The following is an 18,456-nucleotide window of genomic DNA, read 5'->3' as shown; positions in this document are numbered from 1 at the left end:
AAAAAGTGAGCCGGTTAACAGGGGAAGAAAATTTGAAATAAAGAGTAAAAACACGAAGAAGATGTAAAATGGATAATTTGGCAAATCTTTTAGGCCCCGTTTGTCAAAGGGTTAATGAAGAGGGGTTAAAGAGAAGGATTAATGTACTTAGCCCATTTGATAATCCGAAAGACTAAATTATTAACCCGTTAAATAAGTTTTATTTTAGCCCTTATGATCAGTTTTAGTGTTTGGGAATAACAATGATTTTGACTATTTTCTTTATAATTAGAAGGGTTAACTCTTATTCCATCTAAATAGGAGTATTAGTAAACCCCTCATTTTGAGGGGTTAACTCATTTTAACCCCTCTAGAGGGGTTAACTTAACCCTTCTATATTTTTTATGTTTGCCAAATTATGAAGGGTTAACTCACTTTAACCCTTATATAGATTTGTTGTGTTTGGCAGGTTAAGAAGGGGTTAAGTCTCCTTAACCCCTCACTTAACCTTTTGCCAAACGGTACCTTAGGGTATAAATATCCCAAATATAATTTTTTATGTCAAAATGACCAACTTTTATTAAATTAATAAAGAAGAGCTTAAATCCATCAAGTTCAGAGACAAGAAATGATGGAGGGTCCTCGACCTAATGAATATATATTTGTGATTTTAGCACTCTCCTCGGCAAACAAGTGCATTGCCTCATTAGCTTTCCCATTGACAAAACATATAGTCATATGAGCGTTATTTTTAAATATTTAATAACCTTCGGTTTTGACAGGATCCTAACCCGACTTTATTGCCACACGTCCCTCATTCTACATACTTCTTTTCTTTATTTCATTTTTAAATTTTTTTTCCAACATTTATTATTATTTTTTGTTAAATACTAATAATCAATTTTTTGGATTATTATTATTTATACTTAAATACCCGAAGTTTAATTTATTCATAACTTTCATGTCATAAAAATATAAATCTGGTTCTATGGAGTAAACTTTAAGGCCCCGTTTGGCAAATGGTTAATGAAGAGAGGTTAAAGAGAAGGATTAATGTACTTAGCCCATTTGATAATCCGAAGGACTAAATTATTAACCCGTTAAATAAGTTTTATTTTAGCCCTTATGATCAGTTTTAGTGTTTGGGAATAACAATGATTTTAACTATTTTCTTTATAATTAGAAGGGTTAACTCTTATTCCATCTAAATAGGAGTATTAGTAAACCCCTCATTTTGAGGGGTTAACTCATTTTAACCCCTCTAGAGGGGTTAATTTAACCCTTCTATATTTTTTATGTTTGGCAAATTATGGATTCACATAAGTAACTTCTTTTAATATTGTAATTCTATTTTAGTCACATGATGTGTTATTTCTAAGGGAGGCGCTACAGGCACACCCTCAGTCACATTTCCGGTCACCCACCCTCTAGCTACAGTGCATGGGGTCTCACTTGAATTTTTTTAAAAAAATCTCAAATGGGGCACCGCACTGTAGCTAGGGAGGAGGAGGGATGGTCGGAGGTATGCCCGAGGGTGTGCCTCTATCATTTCTCTATTTCTAAGGTGGACCATTAAAGAGTTTTTTTTAACGAGAGCAGGTTAGAGGTAGGTATAGTGTTTGTTTATATAAAGTATAAATTGGATTAAAATTGATTTTGTTATCCTTTTCCGTGAATGTTGATGACTGATATTTCACGACTGCTCCGGTACTCCAAAAACAAAATTTTGAAGTATTGATGACACACATTGTAAATACTTATTGTAAATTTAGCTCTCTCATTTTCTAATTGTACGCTTAAATTGTAAGCGTTTTTCTGTTGGGAATATAGATAGAGTTCCACTGACATTTTTGTAATTACTAGTTTTTACACACGTGCAATGCACGTGATTTAATACCATGATTAAGTATTTTTGGTAGTTTTTGCTCATTTTTTTCTTTAAACTCTTACATCCCGATTATTTTTTTATGTTTGTTTAAATGAGATACACCCAATTTAAATTTTCATGTTGATATTTAAATTGACAAAAAACAAATATAATTTAAAAATAATTTGAATTTTCATATTATTTTTGACTGATATGAAACTACGCTTTATTTGAGAAAGTATAGCAATTGCAAAGTGAAAAATATTAAAATAGTGTTATACAAGGAATGTGAATATTTAAAACCAATATGACAAAATGATTGATTTAAAGTATGTTAAAACAATGCAAAAGAGAATATAAAGTTTATTCCTAATCATTAATAGACTTCATAAAAAAATATAAATTAAAGATTAATGCTAACTCTAGTATATTTTTATATGATAAAAACATCCACATAAGAATATAAAAGTACTGAAAAAAATTCATGAAACTCCCTTCTAAAGATTCCTAATTTCACTCAAAATAATTAAACTATTCTATAAAATATTCATAAAATATTATTTTTATTTCTTCTATTTTATTTTTTATTGAGTTAAGATCAATCCTTTTTTAGGTTTATCATTTATCATTTCTCGGATAATTCTAGAGTATTGTCTTCATCATCTACATCAATTATGACATCAGGCTAATTTTGTATTTTTTATGCTATTATCTTTTCTAGTCTCGTTAATTTTTTATCATCTCATTTAACTTCACAAAGAAGTCAAATGTACTTATGATGTTCAGCACAAACTGCTCAAAATATAGATTTTGATTTTTTTCTATTTCAATGAGAATAAATATTAATTTCATATATATAAAATTCTTTGTGTTCCTAATTTATTACTTAAATAAATTAGAAGCTATCTCTTTATTTTCCTCTAAAATGAATTCTTTTGATGTGCATCTAATAAGAATTTCTGTTATTTTAATAATATTACCTTTGCTCTATCCCTTTCATTTTCCATAAAGATCTAAACTAAATACCTGCATTATTCATTACCAATTTCTCTTAGATTATAATATCAATATTTAATTTGAAGAACACAATATGGAATTTATGAATACTTACTAATTTTTCTTATATCTTCCATGAAGATTTTTTCTTTGATTAGGATAAAGTTATTAAATTATTTTTTAATGTAACTCGTTCAGTGCTTCATTAATAGATAGGCAAAATGGCCAGATTGGTATATTTTCTAGGGGCTTGGTGACAAGTTGGTATATTTTTTTTAAGTTTTGTCAGATTGGTATAAATTTTCAACTCCGGCGCCATATAGGCCTTAAGTTTGGCCGGAGTTACTGTTCCGACCAAATTTGATGGGATTTTTTATAAAAAACCCCTCATCAAATACAATTTCCTGCTCCTAACCCCCCTCTCCCTCCTCCTCATGTCCCCCTCTTTTTTCTACAGTGGCGACGCCGGCATCGCCGCCGCACAGTGCCCCCGTTCATGGCCAACATTTATCTGCTCTCTTCATGCCGAGCTCCACAATCCCCGTCCTCATCCTGCGAAACTCCCCGCCGTCACAGGGCATCTCTTCCGCTTCCGCTTCCGCTTCTGAGGGGAGGAGACATGTTCTCCGCTTGGTTCCAAGTGCCAAAGACAGAACCTCCCGCCGAAAGAAGAGGCTCTGGTGGCATACGTTCTTTTCTGACGACGATGATGACATTTGGTCTGGTTGGACCGCAGTTCATTTGGGTTGATTTGTTTGAAGATTTTAAACAAGCAATTGTTTATGAGAGAGTGCCCAAATTGTGTATATGTTGCCACATGCAGGGTCACACAAATGTTGAATGCTCCAAAATCTCTTTGGACACCCACCAGCCCCAAGCTTCAGGCCCGAATCCTGCCTTGCAGGATCGCTCACAATCCATTCGACGAAATGCCAAAGAGACCTATTCCGTTGTTACTCAGGGTCTTGCCGCTCAATTAACTCCCATTCTTCTCCCACATACTGATGCACCTCCAAATATGTCCACAGCTTCTGCTGAAACAATCCTCTTGGCTTCCGCAAACCCCCATCAGTCAAGGGCCAATCCCCCACCAGCAACGCTTCCTTGTTCGACAATAATGCAGAGTCCACAAGTTGAGCCCTTCGGGAGAGTGCCCAATCACCTCCCACACCGGCACTGACATCTTCTTCTCCAAATCTTGCCCCGGTCGGACTCCAGTATCATCGACCCACCGGCGCCGATCCAGCGGCTGGGTGGAGCGGCAACGGGCACGGTGACGATGTTGTTGGAGACGAGGACGTTGACTGTGTGGGAGAGGGTGGTTGTGTAGAGCACCTCCACTAGCCAGCGCTTGTGGGCCACGAGAGCTCGGACCCTCTGATCGCGGAGCTAGGTGCATGTTCCTCTTCTCCTCATCTTCCTCCTGCTCTGTTTCATCTTCCTCTCCCTCTTCCTTCTCTTGATTTGTTGGTTTGGGTTCTCACAAGCACATCCAACATCGTCACCATCACTGTATACTGCTTCCTCACCGCACCCGCCGCCGGTTGAAGAGGATGAGGAGGAGGAGGGGGGTTAGGAGTAGGAAATTGTATTTGATGAGGGGTTTTTTTGCAAAAAATCCCATCAAATTTAGTCGGAACAGTAACTCCGGCCAAACTTAAGGCCTATATGGCGCCGGAGTTAAAAATTTATACCAATCTGACAAAACTTAAAAAAAATATACCAACTTGTCACCAAGCCCCTAGAAAATATACCAATCTGGCCATTTTGCCTTAATAGATATGTCTTATGTTAATGCCAATTCAAGTGATTCATTAACATTTTCTTAATTTTAGATTTATTTCCATCACTTTCCCATTTGCAATGGAAATAACTCAATTCTTTTAAAGTTATCTCTAAATATTCTAATAGTTTCTCCATATGTAATTCCTTGTATTCTTTTACCCTATAAATATTATTAACGTCAAAGATTAAAGTTTCTAAATTAAAATCAATTAATGCTAAGGTATAATATTATAGTGTTTTATCATTTCTATGGATTTAAACATCTATCAATTAATGTTACGAATGTATTTTAGCTACCCCAACTTATTACTAAAATTATATTAAATTATTTTAATTTATATAGTGCCGATAATTTTTAATCTATAATATTTTAAAAAAATTTATCCATTAACCGGATGTTTTAATCAATTCTTATTGTTTTTGTTTACCAGTATCAATTTAGACTATTCTTAGATGCTGAAAATGGATAGTAAATCCCTAAATTAGAAATTTTAATATATATATATATGAAAAATACCAAACAATTACACTTTTCTTTGCCAAGTTTTAAAATTTTAGCCCATTTTTGTGGTTTTGAACTTTGAGGGTGTGATTTATAATTTTTAAAATTTTGAAAGAGTTTTTAAAAAAATTTACTTTTAAGTTTGGTAGTTGTAAATTCTATGTTTCATGTGTTGGTGGTAATTTTTTAAATGTTAGTATATTTCTTGTAACTCTAAAATTTTGAGGGTGTCTTTTGCAATTATTAAAACTATAGATTAATTTTGAAAAATATTAAATTTCAGCGGTCTACCAATCGACGAATTTGATGTGTGCTAGTTAAAAATTTTGAAAATTTAGAGTTTTTTTTACGATTTTTAAATTTTGAAGGAGTTTTTTAAAAATTTTGAGGTTAATTTTGGCAAATTTTAATTTTTTAGGTGTCTAAGGGTAATATCTTGAATTCATCTTATTTTATTTACAAATTTTAGAATTTTAGGGTGGCTTTTTATAATTTGAACTTTTAAATGTGTTTCTATAATTTTTGAGATATTGAGGGTGTTAATTAAAAAATTTAAATTTAAATGTCAAAAATTTTAGGTGTATCATGGTAATCTCTTGAATTCATCTGTGTTGTTTGTAAGTTTTAAAATTTTAGAATTTTAATGTGCTTGTCTGTAATTTAAACTTTTGAGGGTGTTTTTATAATTTTTGAGACATTGAGGTGTTAACTGTAAATTTTAAATTCTTTGCAAACTGATGTTAATTTTTTAATTTCATGTTTTTTATTTTAAGTTTTGAGATATTTGGATGAGTTTTATAATTTTGAACTTTTCAGGGTCTTTTTTGCAATTTTAAAACTTTTTATGGTTTTTTTGCAATACTTCATGTATTATAATATGTTATCTACTTGTAATTTCTTTATCTTAACAAACTAATATCATTTTTATGTTTTATATATTTTATTAATATTAGTTTTTTTAAATTGTTAAGCTAAACATGGTTCACATAGGATTAAGATAAGATATGATTATGATTAGGATAGATTAAGATATAAATAAAATATTCAAAATAGTGAAGGGTAATATTGACCATTGAAAATTAGAATTTGATTATAGATAAGGTAGTTCAAACTATAAAGGGGTATATTTGTCTAAAAAAGATTTTCCGAACTCGTGCTTTTAAAGGGAGTATGAAATTTCCTTGTAGATCTAATTTAGTGCTCGCTCTTTTTTTGTTTCTTCTCTGAAGCTTTCACCTGTGTCCGCTCCGTCCGTCTCTCAGTACCACCACCATAAGCCAATGCTCAACTACGTCACGAAGGTGGTGATCATCGTCGCTATCCTAACTGTCACGCCCCAGGCTCGTGATATCAATGTATTGTTTGGTCAAAATCCATTGTCAAAAAGTGCTAGCACTTGTAACACTCGAGCCTTAGGCATATCTATTTAAGCCACTTAAATATTTCACACTTTCGCGATGTGGGACTAAATACATGGAGGTCTCACAATCACCCCATCTTACATATGAGACATTCCCGCATAACATTTAGCTACACATTTATAGCTGGCAATTGTTTTGATACAATTTGGCACGCCCCGGCTCACGATATAAGCCATGAGACTCACCGAGTGTAACACATTGTTTGATTATATCTACTGAAAAAAATGCTAACACCTGATACACTTGAGCCTTGGACATATCTATTTAACCCACTCAAACATTTCACACTTTCCTGATGTGGGACTAAAAACACTTGGGGGTCTCACACTCTGCCCATCCTGGTCAGGTTTGAATCCTCATGATCAGCATTGCCTCTTCCTCGCAAATGGCGGCATTGGCCGACGTTTGTTGGCAGGTGCAATACAAGGTCGGAGAGAGGAAGCGGCGGAGGAGGGAGAGGGGCATCGCTTGTGACTGAATGGCCATTAATGTAGAGCTTGAGCTTGAAGAAGAAGGAAGATAAGGGATTGCGGAAGAGGAGCAAGGACTTGAGCTTTGGAAGAAGGGACTATTAAGTTGCAGATGAGATTTAATTGTAATAATGGAAAATTGAAGAAACTAGTTATTACCAACTCATTCTATTTAACTACCGATCAGGGAATTGAAGATGAAAAAAATTCTGAAGATTGGGGAATTGAAGATGATAACCATAAAATACCTACTTTATCCTTTTAATTAAAAAATAAATACAAACTCATTTTCGTACCTAAGCATTTTAGTGAGAACAATATAGGCAAGTCTAGTCTTTCTCAATGGATAACTTTTATGTTTTGTGGGTTATTATTAATTTCAGAATCCTTTGGATTTCTTATGTTGTTGCTCTAACTCTGGGAGTTTTCTAAAATTAACTCTTTTTTACTATCATATACAATCGTCTTTTACACATATACATTAAATTTTTTTTTTGCTTCAATATCCCCCTCTAGCCAACATTTATATCATCTGATGCTTTCAAATAACTTCTTAATAGGGGCTGAAGTGTGCAAAATGATTAACGAATAGATTGTTAATTGTTCACAACTATTTGGTTATATTCGGTTTGGTTGTTTATTTAACAAGAAACAAATAGTTTTTAGCAGTTAGTTTATAAACAAATAGAATTTAACCATATATACTTTTAATCCATTTATATTTGTTTAGAGTTTCATCTTTTATAATTTGTATTATTACATATATGGTATTATGTTTTTGTTCCATTACGTTTTGTAATAGTAATTTTGTCAAACTTAAGTAGCCCTATGTCAATTTTTAACCAAAATTTCTTTAACCAAATGAAAATATCTTTTTCATTGCGTAGTCTAATATTCTGAACTATAAATTTTAATAATCAAATAAGTGTATCATAGTATGCAATAAATGTTTGCGATTATTCATAAAGAATTTGCATTCAAATTCGAGTGCGAAGAAATTCATAGAATGATATCTGAATTTTTATTCTTATTCGAGAATTATAAATGAAGACAATTATGAATACCACGGTATTGGATACAATTCGTTTCTAGCCCTACATGAATCTGATGTCATTTAGATATCATTGAGGATGTGCAAAATTAACCCAAAACAGTTATTTTGTGCAAAGTCACCCCAAACTTTGCATATTTTTTTTACTTTGATATCCTACATCTTGGCGTATTAAAATGTCAACAACAATCTTTAGAATATCAAAGATCAATAATGTATAACCTTTAGAGTACCAAAGAGTCGGTAAAAAAAACTTGGCTTATCAAGTTATAAAAGGCGCATTATTTAGTATATCAAAGCATGGGAACAAGAACTTTGAAATATCTAAGTTAAAAATGATGTTTAGTTGATCTGGATTCATAAGATTCCAGCAGGCCTCACGAGGGCTAAATAGCACTTATATATTTATATATTCTATTGTTTCGCCTACTTGTCACGTATATACTCTACTTACATTTGGTAGTATGATAATACCATTATTTTTTTGAACTTACACTTATATGTCACTTATTTTTAGTAGCATTTATATACCCTAAAGTCTTTAAAATTGGCACTTAAAACGTCCCAAAGTTTTTAAAATTGATACTTAAATATCTTAAATTTTTTAAAAACTTGCACTTAAATATCTTCAAGTTTTAAAGTTTTTATAACTTGCACTTGAATATCTTCAAGTTTCATAACCGAGTGTATTTATGTGCAAGTTACAACAACTTTAGGTTTTCTAAGTGTTAGTTGTAAAAATTTGAGTCCCACTAGGGGCACACCCTCAACCACACTCCCAACCACACCCCCACACTCTCTATAGTGCTAGTGGGCCATGCATGATATTTTTAAAAAAATATCATGCATGGCCCACAAGCACTATAGAGAGTATGAAGGTGTGGTTGAGAGTGTGGTTAAGGGTGTGCCCCTATCATTATTTTAAAAATTTTAGGGTGTTTAAGTACACCACGATAACGGAAAAAAGTGCTGGTATATAAGCGCAATTTAAAAAAAAACGTTGGGGTATTTTTTTGTTACCACATACAGGTTGGGTTATATAAGTGAAAAGTAGGTGAAATAAAGAGGAGGGTACTATAAGGTACACAAGTGCCGTTTAGCCCTCATGGATGGTCCCAAATCCAACTGAACCGGACCAAAACAGCTGAACCACTTCTCTCTTGTCTGAATCCAAAATCTTAATCTACGACCCCAACGGTCACTTTTCCTCCAAAACATAATCTCACTCAACGGTCACTTCCCTCTCCTCCCCTTTACAAACCAATCTCCTTCTCTTTTTCCCTCTCGAGAACAACTCCATGAAAACAACAAAAGAAATGATAATAGAGCGCGTTATAACGATAGAGTACCTTGACCCCTCAATGTCCCAGAATCTCCTCTGCAAGTTTCCCGATGACTCTGCATTTGGCTTCAATTACTCTGAGAGTGGGATCTGGTCACCACTGCTTCCAAGAGGCCGGAGTGGGTCTGAAGCATTCGGGTCCTCCGATAAGCTGTTGGGAACAAGAGGGAAGGCAATGAAGAGGAGGAGGAAGAAGAAGCTTAATGGGCTTAACAAGAGATTGGATTTCTCTCCGAATCCTAAAACCACTCCTAAAAGGGTTAGTATATATTTTTTCCCTCAATTTTTTAATTTAAATTTACAGGTTAGAGTTTGTTTGTTTCCTTTTTTTTAATTTTTTTTAAAGAATGAGATTTCGTGTTTTTTTTGTTATTTGGTGTAGGGATGGAATTGGTTGTTGAAGGCCGCGGCAAGGCGATTTAAGGTGCAGAAGAGAGCAGCTATCCAGATGATCCTGCCTACTCTGTGAACTTTTTTTTTTCATATTTTATTGGTTGCATTATGTATCTTCTATTATTTGTAGCTCATGAGATAACAATAAAAGTTGCTGTTAATGAGTTGGTAAGGACAAGATTGTCCGCTCTGTAGTTTGTCCTGCTCATGCCATTTGTTTGATCTTTAAAATGAAAAGGGGAAAAAAAAATATATCCAAAGTTTGGATAGCGAGGACTAGTTTTACATATTTAAATGCTTATATATTCTCTTGCAATCTATGCAGTAAAAGATTAGTGAGATCCAAAGATTGAGAAAATTAGTGTTTCGCTATAATCTGCAACTGAAAGAAAAAGGATTATTCGAACTTGGTAAAATTGTTGCTTTCATTAAATCCTTTCTTCAAATTTCTACACAATAAACACAAACATTACAGGAATCAAGATGACTCTTATTGAAAATTCCAGTAACGTCCGTCCTATCATTCTTGCTCATGATTTTCTCGGTAAACATTATTTCGTTGCATGGTTTAGGACAAACATATGCTGCAAATATAATTAACTTCTCCGTCACGAAGTCCTGCAATCGAAACTGGAGACTAATCAACTAAAGCTAAATTTCTGGGGATTTGACACGTGATTGAGTCAAATCTCAGATGCCTACTTAATTCCAAGACGAACTCATTATGGGCTTTCATAAGTATAACTTGGATATGGCAGATGGACAAATTTTCAAAACCAACCCATTTGACAAACTATTCCCAAAAAAAGACCCATTTCAGTTTTATTTGCAAAAACCGACCTGGTTTCAACCTCAGCGCTGAAACCAGGTCGGTTTTTGAAAAAAAGTTTCCGAAACTTCACGGGAGTTCAACTCCCGTGAAGTTTTGTTATGAGAAAAAACTTCACGGGAGTTGAACTCCCGTGAAGTTTCGTAAAGTATTTTAGAAAAACCGACCTGGTTTCAGCGACAGTGCTGAAACCAGGTCGGTTTCTCTAAATAAATTTGAAACGGGTCTTTTTTTGCAATTAGTTTATCAAATGGGTTGGTTTTGAAAATTTGTCCTATGGCAGATATTTTCCAGTTTATTTGTACTTAATTTTTCGAATCTTTTAGGTGGCTCAGTTTTGCGGCATGTGGATGTGCAAAAAGAAGTTTCACTCCTTAGATAACTTACCATCTCTTTACACCACTGCCGTAGCATTTTCAGTTTACAGCGTTGCGTTGACTATTTCCCTCATTTCTAGTTTTTGGGTCTCATATAGTCACTATTTTCTGGGGCATTCCGATTCTCAGCTTAGTATGATCAAATCTTATGTAGCTCTAGGCACCCATCTTTATAAGGTGTCGACACTCACTGTACGTTTGCTGGTGATGCATGTTAGATAACATTTAGCTGGAACTTTTTGTAACAATTTGTAGTTAATTTTGCTGTTCTGGTTAAATACTAGAGGCAAATCCTGAAGAAAGGGACCAAAAAAATTAAAAGGATAGGCTAGTTTGCTAATTGAACTGAAGATATGACCATTAACAGAGTCGGATCAAAATGATTTGGAGTTATTGAAGCTTTCTTATTGCCTTTTTCTTTTAATTGGGACCGGTATGACAATATACCTGACCACAAACATATGAAATTTTCGACAGATTGCATATATTCATTCTAATGCTTTTTTAATCTGGAAACAATCAACTAGTAATCACTTTGTGTCTTCTTCTAATTCTAATCTAAGGTCCACTTATCGAACAAATTCATCATATAAGGAGCGTGAAACTGGGTTATACGAATTGTCAATCCTTTTCGATCACGTCGAAAATGAGACAACTATTTTCTTCAATTCTCTTCGTGCTTTTTTTCCTTTCATTTTTCAGTTTTTCTATTCTAACCTCCTATAAAAGATGGAATAAAACAAGTATATGAGAGGTAATTGCAAAACTTTTGTACTTCAGGAAAACTGTATATATGAAAAGTGTGCAGAACTTTATCTCTTTATATCATTCACTAGCCTGTTGTGAGCATGATTTGTATTTTGTACTCCAGGTATTGGTTATGGACTCGTAGGAAAAATGAAATTTGGGGTTAAATTGTTTACCATTTATCACAAAGAAACAAGAGAATTTGCGGATGCTGAAATTACACACTTTTTCCATTGAGTAAAACCTCAAATTTCTGTTCTATAAGAAAAGAGTACAGATACACGAGCAAACCAGATTTATTCAAGAAAAAGCTCCCTCATTTCATGAAGCCATACAGAATACAAATACATAGAAAAACAACAATAACCAATAACAAACAACTCACAAAAAATCTCATCTTATCTTGGCCTAGGCATCTGGACACTGATAATCAGAAGGAAGATGCTTCCCACAATCTACCAAAACCTCAAGAGCAATAGGAAGCAGTATGTTTATATTCAAAACTTTAGCCCTAATTGCTGTGCACAAGCATAGTGCTGCATCTAAGTCAGCTAATCCTTCAAGTAACGGGCAACAAGCTCCTGTTGTACCCGAACCAATTCCAATGTGCACTAGACCACCTAACAAGTCAACACAAGCATCAAGCTTTAGGGTGTTTATCGGGCATCTATGTGCGATTGGAGGAGGTGGGCATGGTACATTAGATGGCGGTGGTATGACTTTTGGTGGTGGTGGTGGTGGTGGGCATGGTACATTAGAGGGCGGTGGTATGACTTTTGGTGGTGGAGGTGGTAGGGCTGTAGGCGGCGGCGGGCGGTGGCGGTTTGATCTTTGGTGGTGGTGGTGGAGGTTTAAGCTTTGGAGGTGGTGGAGGAGGCTTGAGCTTTGGTGGTGATGGTGGAGGTTTAGACTTTGGTGGTGGCGGTGGCGGTTTGATTTTTGGTGGTGGTGGTGGAGGTTTAAGCTTTGGAGGTGGTGGAGGAGGTTTAAGCTTTGGCGGTGATGGTGGGGGTTTCGACTTTGGTGATGGAGGGCAAGGGACTTCTTTTGGTGGTGGAGGCGGGGATGGAGTCGGATAAGGGCAGTAGGGGCAAGCTGAAGAAGGGAGGAGTGATGCAAGATTCAAGAAAAGGACTAGGATGCTGGCAAGAAAACACTTCCCCATTTTGTTTTTGAGAATGTGTGTGGTTTGCCTGGTGCCCTTGTGTAGCACTGCGTATGGATCCTTTTATAGCTGAAATACCTGGTGATTAGGTGGATATCCTAGTGGGCGAACTGATGTAGAGGAGAGAAGGTGCTATTGACTTGTGCGAAGCGCTGCAAACCAAATTAACCAAAATGGTAAAACCACTAGATACGTCTATCTAAATCCAGAGCTCTTTGCAAAATTTTCCAATGTGAAATTAGGACTTACTCATGAGCAGTTGGCAAAATCTGATCACTTCCTCTGCATTAGATCGAATGAGTGATCAAGTAGCACCAAAACCAAATGACATTATGTGAAGCCTTTCTATGGTCTAGTCTTGTTAGCCTGATTAATTTTGTTGTAACTAAGCCACACTCGCTTTCTGAATTTGAAATTGTTATAAGTTGCCTCAAATACTCAAATTGATATTGATTTGGGAGTTCCTTTTTTAGCTTGGTTTGTTTCGATCAAGAGTTCTATTTATATTAGACTTTGCACAACCAATCATATTAGAGGTTTATTCATACTTGGACTATTGTTGGATTTTAGGACATGTGAATTTCTATTCCTATTAGAACTCTTATTCCTTAGACAGAAATGAGCTGGGATCTTTAAGACTATATAAGTACAATGTTTCAAGCCAATTAGATGCATCAATCTTCAGAGCACCAATCAAGAAGAGAGAGTTCTTTTGTGAAGCCTATTTGATATTCTTCTCTTTTGTTCCTTTAGTTGAGAGTTGTATTAGGCTTTTAGGGTGTTATTTGGGATTGAGAGATTCCACTTTGTATTCCTCACAATTAGTAAAGTTTTTCTCCTCCTTTACCCGTGGATGTAGACTACAAGCCGAACCACGTATATCTTTGTGTTCGTGTGTTATTGATATTTTTCGTGCTCTTGTGTGATTGATATTAGCTTATCCTGGGGAATTAGTCATAACAAATTGGTATCAGAGCCCTTAGCTATCGATCGGACAAGAAGATGACGACAACCACTATAAAGTGGGATATCGATAATGATATCGTGCGATTCCACTATACTGTTTTACACCCCTATTCTCATGCTATCATGAGAATCATCTATCCTCAAGCTCACATGAGTGTTTGCGGAAAAAGTTGCTGTTTTCATTACTGCATTCATTACAACTTCGATCGTTACAATGAAACAAAAAGATAGTCTTTTTATAAGACCCTTGCACAATGAAAACAAAAGAAATACAACTCCTTTCAAACAAACGCAAGATCTGTTTGTCATCTCTTGCTTGCGTGGGTCTTTGGCCTGTGACGGGGACGTTGATATCCGTGGACCACCGGGCAATCAGATCCGCTCCGAGAAAATCAGGCAGAGCTTCGTCTATCCGCGGAGGGATATAGAAGCAGAACTTCGTCGATCCGCGTGAGATCTAGAAGCTATAAGCGTATACCTCGGCTAAAGCGAGGTAATAGCTCTTCTTAGTATTAACGCTAAAGGCTAATACTAAGGCTCGGACGGGTGATGAAGGCTCTGATCAAGACCTCTCCTCTCCTCGTTGAAGCGCACGACCACTCTTCACTGCAGCAGGGCTTCGCCAAGGCTCTCCAAAAATCCTCCTCAAATCAAGGCACCAAGGGGGTCTATTTATAGCCTCTAGGAGTAGGTAAGGGGGGTCTAGGGGACCACAAAAGGGCGCGGACACCCCTGGTGTCTCGGCCATGGCCGAGACACCCTTGGGGTGTCTCTGAAGGAAATCGTGCTATGTCTACATGCATAATACACAGCGGAAGACATGTATGTACAAAAATACTAAGCATGTAGAGAGCATGAAATATTCATATGGATCGTCTAATTAAATCTAACATGATCCTTATTATAAAGTGAGCATACAAGAGTTAGAAAGTCATACTTTCGTAGCGTGATTCGATGGAAGATCGAATAACCCCTAGCTCTTGCTCCTTGTAGTAGAAAATCTCCTTGTAGTGGATCTCCAAGTCTTCAAGTGAGCTTGATAAAATGGGAGTCTTCTTAAGACACAAGGCAAGATATCCACCCCGGGGTTCTTAAAATCCTACTACTTCCTCTTGCTCAAAGATTGCTAAAGTTTAGTAAGAGGAGAGCTCTCTTTTATTCTCTTATGAAAAAAAAAAACACTTAGCCAATTTTTCATTAACCTTTCCATAAGAAAAAGAGCTCATATTTATAGAGTGAAATGTGTTCATGATATGAATGACTCATCCTATGAGTCATGCAATGAATCATCAAAAATTAATGATTAATCAAGTGAGTCATGCAATGAATCATCTTATGAATCATTACATTTCAAAACCATGTGCTAATAAACCATGTGCTCAAACCATACCACTAAGTGACTCATCTCATGACTCATTATACATGGTATGTGTATTTCATAAATGAGAATACCAAATTATTATCACTAATACAGTATTTCATAAATACGGTATATAGTATTATTCCAATCTTTAACTAATTAGTCACTATATGACCAAATAAATCAAGAGTTGACCAAAAGTCAACTGTTGACCAAAAAGTCAACTAGTTGACTAAAAGTTAACTTTATGGGAAAAATACTGGAATTCATTTCCTAAGCACATAGCATTCCGATTTTACCGATATACATAACCGTTTATGTGTATCCGGAAGAAATCATATATGCGTATCAATCATACGCATCACTCCATAAATTGTGTTTCATAGGATTCAAGTACGCGCTTGGTGTGACTCTAGGGCCCAACTTAAAAAACTCGGTAGTGGATCATATCCATAAGTACAACAGAGGTGCTAGCTACACATGAAGACCACCCGGGTATAAGTTGTGATAAAGGTCTGCAAGATGCTTATCCAATTTTATCAGGACCACTCAATGATAATACCGTACAGTCCGGTCTCTTCGTCAAACCATGTCAAACTATTGAGCCTAGGGTATGGCAAACTGTCAAACCCTAATAGCTTGATTAGTGTTTATTGATATTAAACTCATAACCTATAAGATCAAACTGACACTCAGTTTATCTTATTCACCTTGGCCAAGGATTTCCAGGCTATAGTTATATCAAACAATCTTATGACATCAACCCCTATACTGGGAGAGACGAATCCCTTCTTGGCATCTCAATATCTACTTATGTCTCGGGATGTACCCAACAAGAACCGTTATGCACAATTCAATAAGAACTGTGGTTAGGTAAAAGTCTAAATACATCTTTACTGACATATAAGATATTGCACTCATGCCTCAGGTCAAGAGACTACTATGTACTATATCACTTGAGAACTTCTATTTGACAGTTAAGTATATTACCAACTAGATGTTCTCGGCGAGTCGTTCAGTCAACTCATTCACTAATGAGTCACCTGTATACTGTATCTTGATGTCTCACATCAATGATCTAAGAGATTGATCATCTCCTTCAAAAGGAGAAATAAAGCATACACTAGTCTAAACCAAAGTGATGATGTCCTATCTCAACACTTCATCAACTAGGAACATTTTAGAATATACGTTACCGACTAATCAGATCTCTTCATTACGATCACTATCCGAAATGTCTGATAGTCTAGTATTTATTCTAAGGACATTATCTGTATATTTAGAACATCAGATAAATCTGACCAAAATAGCATACTATCATTTTGAACAAGGATGTTATATACATATAGGTCCTGTTACAATATACAATAATTGCCTGCAGGGCACCTATATCTAACAAACTCCCACTTGCACTAAGGCCAATTATAGTATCTAATACCCAATAGCTCAACAAGTTTCTCAAATTGTGAACGAGCAATTGCCTTTGTGAATGGATCTGCTATATTATCTTTTGTGTCTACTCTTTCAATCTTGATCTCCCGGCGATCAACTATCTCCCTGATCAAGTGATACTTCCTCAGAATGTGTCTGGACTTATGGTGAGATCGGGGTTCCTTTGTCAGAGCTATTGCAGCATTATTATCACAGTATAAAGGTACTGGATCTTTAATGGTGGGAACAACTTCCAGCTCTAAAAGGAACTTCCTCATCCAGACAGCTTCTTTAGCTGCATCATTAGCTGCAATGTATTCAGCTTCCATAGTCGAGTCTGCTACTGTATCCTGCTTGGAACTTTTCCAGCTGACAGCTCCTCTATTGAGGGTGAAAACATATCCTGATACAGACTTACTATCATCGATATCGCTCTGAAAGCTTGAGTCGGAAAAAGCCTCCATTCGGAGGTCACTTTTACCGTATATCAAAAATAACTCTTTAGTCCTTTTAAGGTACTTAAGTATATTCTTGACCGCTTTCCAGTGCTCTTCTCCATGATCAGATTGGTATCTACTTACCAAACTGAGTGAATAAGCGATATCTGGTCTAGTACATAACATGGCATACATGATCGATCCTACTGCCGAGGCATAAGGAATTAGACTCATGCGTTTCCTCTCTTCATCAGTCCGGGGAGACATCTTTTTAGAGAGGGAGATTCCAGGAGATGCAGGTACAAAACCTTTCTTGGAATTTTCCATGCTAAACCGTTTTAGCACTTTGCCAATGTATCTAGATTGCGATAATCCTAACATCCTTTTAGATCTATCTCTATAGATCTGAATACCCAGTATACAGGATGCTTCACCTAAATCTTTCATGGAAAATCTTTTTGATAGCCAAATTTTAACCGCTTGTAATGACGGTATGTCATTACCGATTAAGAGTATATCGTCTACATATAAAATAAGAAACGATATAATACTCCCAATTATCCTTTTATACACACATGGTTCATCTGGATTTTTGATGAAACCAAACTCTTTGATAGCATCATCAAAACAGATGTTCCATCTCCGTGATGCTTGCTTCAGTCCATAAATAGATTTAAGCAATCTACATGCTTTTCCACTGCTCCCACTAACTACAAAACCCTCTGGTTGCGTCATATATATGCACTCTTCTAAATCACCATTTAGAAATGCAGTTTTAACGTCCATTTGCCAGATCTCATAGTCATAGTGAGCAGCTATAGCAAGTAGGATCCGAATAGACTTGAGCATAGCCACTGGAGAAAAAGTTTCATCGTAGTCCAAACCAGGTCTTTGACGAAAACCTTTAGCTACCAGTCTAGCTTTAAAAGTCTCTACTTTTCCATCTACACCCAACTTTTTCTTAAACAACCATTTGCAACCTATGGGTATCACCCCTTTAGGAGCATTGTCTAATATCCATACTTTGTTGGTGTACATAGAGTCTATTTCAGATTTCATTGCATCATGCCAAGCAACAGAGTCCCTACTCTCAGAGGCTTGCTGATAACTTAAAGGTTCGTCATCATCTATGACGTGATCTAACATGCCACCTTCAACTAAAAAATTATATTGTGTCTTAGGTGCATGAGATCGCCTTGGATATCTGTGGAGTGGTTGAGGTTCTTCTGGTATAACTGAATTTGCTGGTTCCACTAATTTATCAGTAATATTTTGTATCTCTGAAATTTCTTCCAGTTCTACCATGCTCCCACTAATTTCTTTTTCAAGAAATTCCTT

General features: G+C 35.7%; 2 protein-coding genes across 2 annotated transcripts; one reads left to right on the top strand and one right to left on the bottom strand.

The window, feature by feature from the left end:
• On the top strand, positions 9,218–9,981 carry LOC109832155. Its single transcript, XM_020399594.1, has 2 exons — positions 9,218–9,672; positions 9,796–9,981. The coding sequence occupies exons 1-2, from the start codon at positions 9,370–9,372 to the stop codon at positions 9,880–9,882; spliced, it is 390 nt and encodes a 129-aa protein (XP_020255183.1). The 5' UTR covers positions 9,218–9,369; the 3' UTR covers positions 9,883–9,981.
• Positions 12,038–12,975, bottom strand: LOC109832154 (36.4 kDa proline-rich protein-like). Its single transcript, XM_020399592.1, is given in 2 exon segments — positions 12,038–12,551; positions 12,553–12,975. Coding segments are annotated over 2 exon segments (756 nt in total). The 5' UTR covers positions 12,925–12,975; the 3' UTR covers positions 12,038–12,167.

Source organism: Asparagus officinalis, chromosome 3 (assembly GCF_001876935.1).
Source record: "Asparagus officinalis chromosome 3, Aspof.V1, whole genome shotgun sequence".
Taxonomy (NCBI): Eukaryota; Viridiplantae; Streptophyta; class Magnoliopsida; order Asparagales; family Asparagaceae; genus Asparagus; species Asparagus officinalis.
This window is presented reverse-complemented; position numbering and strand designations above follow the sequence as displayed.

Excerpts from the sequence above, each read along its gene's own strand:
- LOC109832155 (XM_020399594.1), top strand. The coding sequence starts at position 9,370 with ATGAAAACAACAAAAGAAATGATAATAGAGCGCGTTATAACGATAGAG. Across the intron at positions 9,673-9,795 it reads CTAAAACCACTCCTAAAAGG|GGATGGAATTGGTTGTTGAA; the intron begins GTTAGTATATAT and ends TATTTGGTGTAG.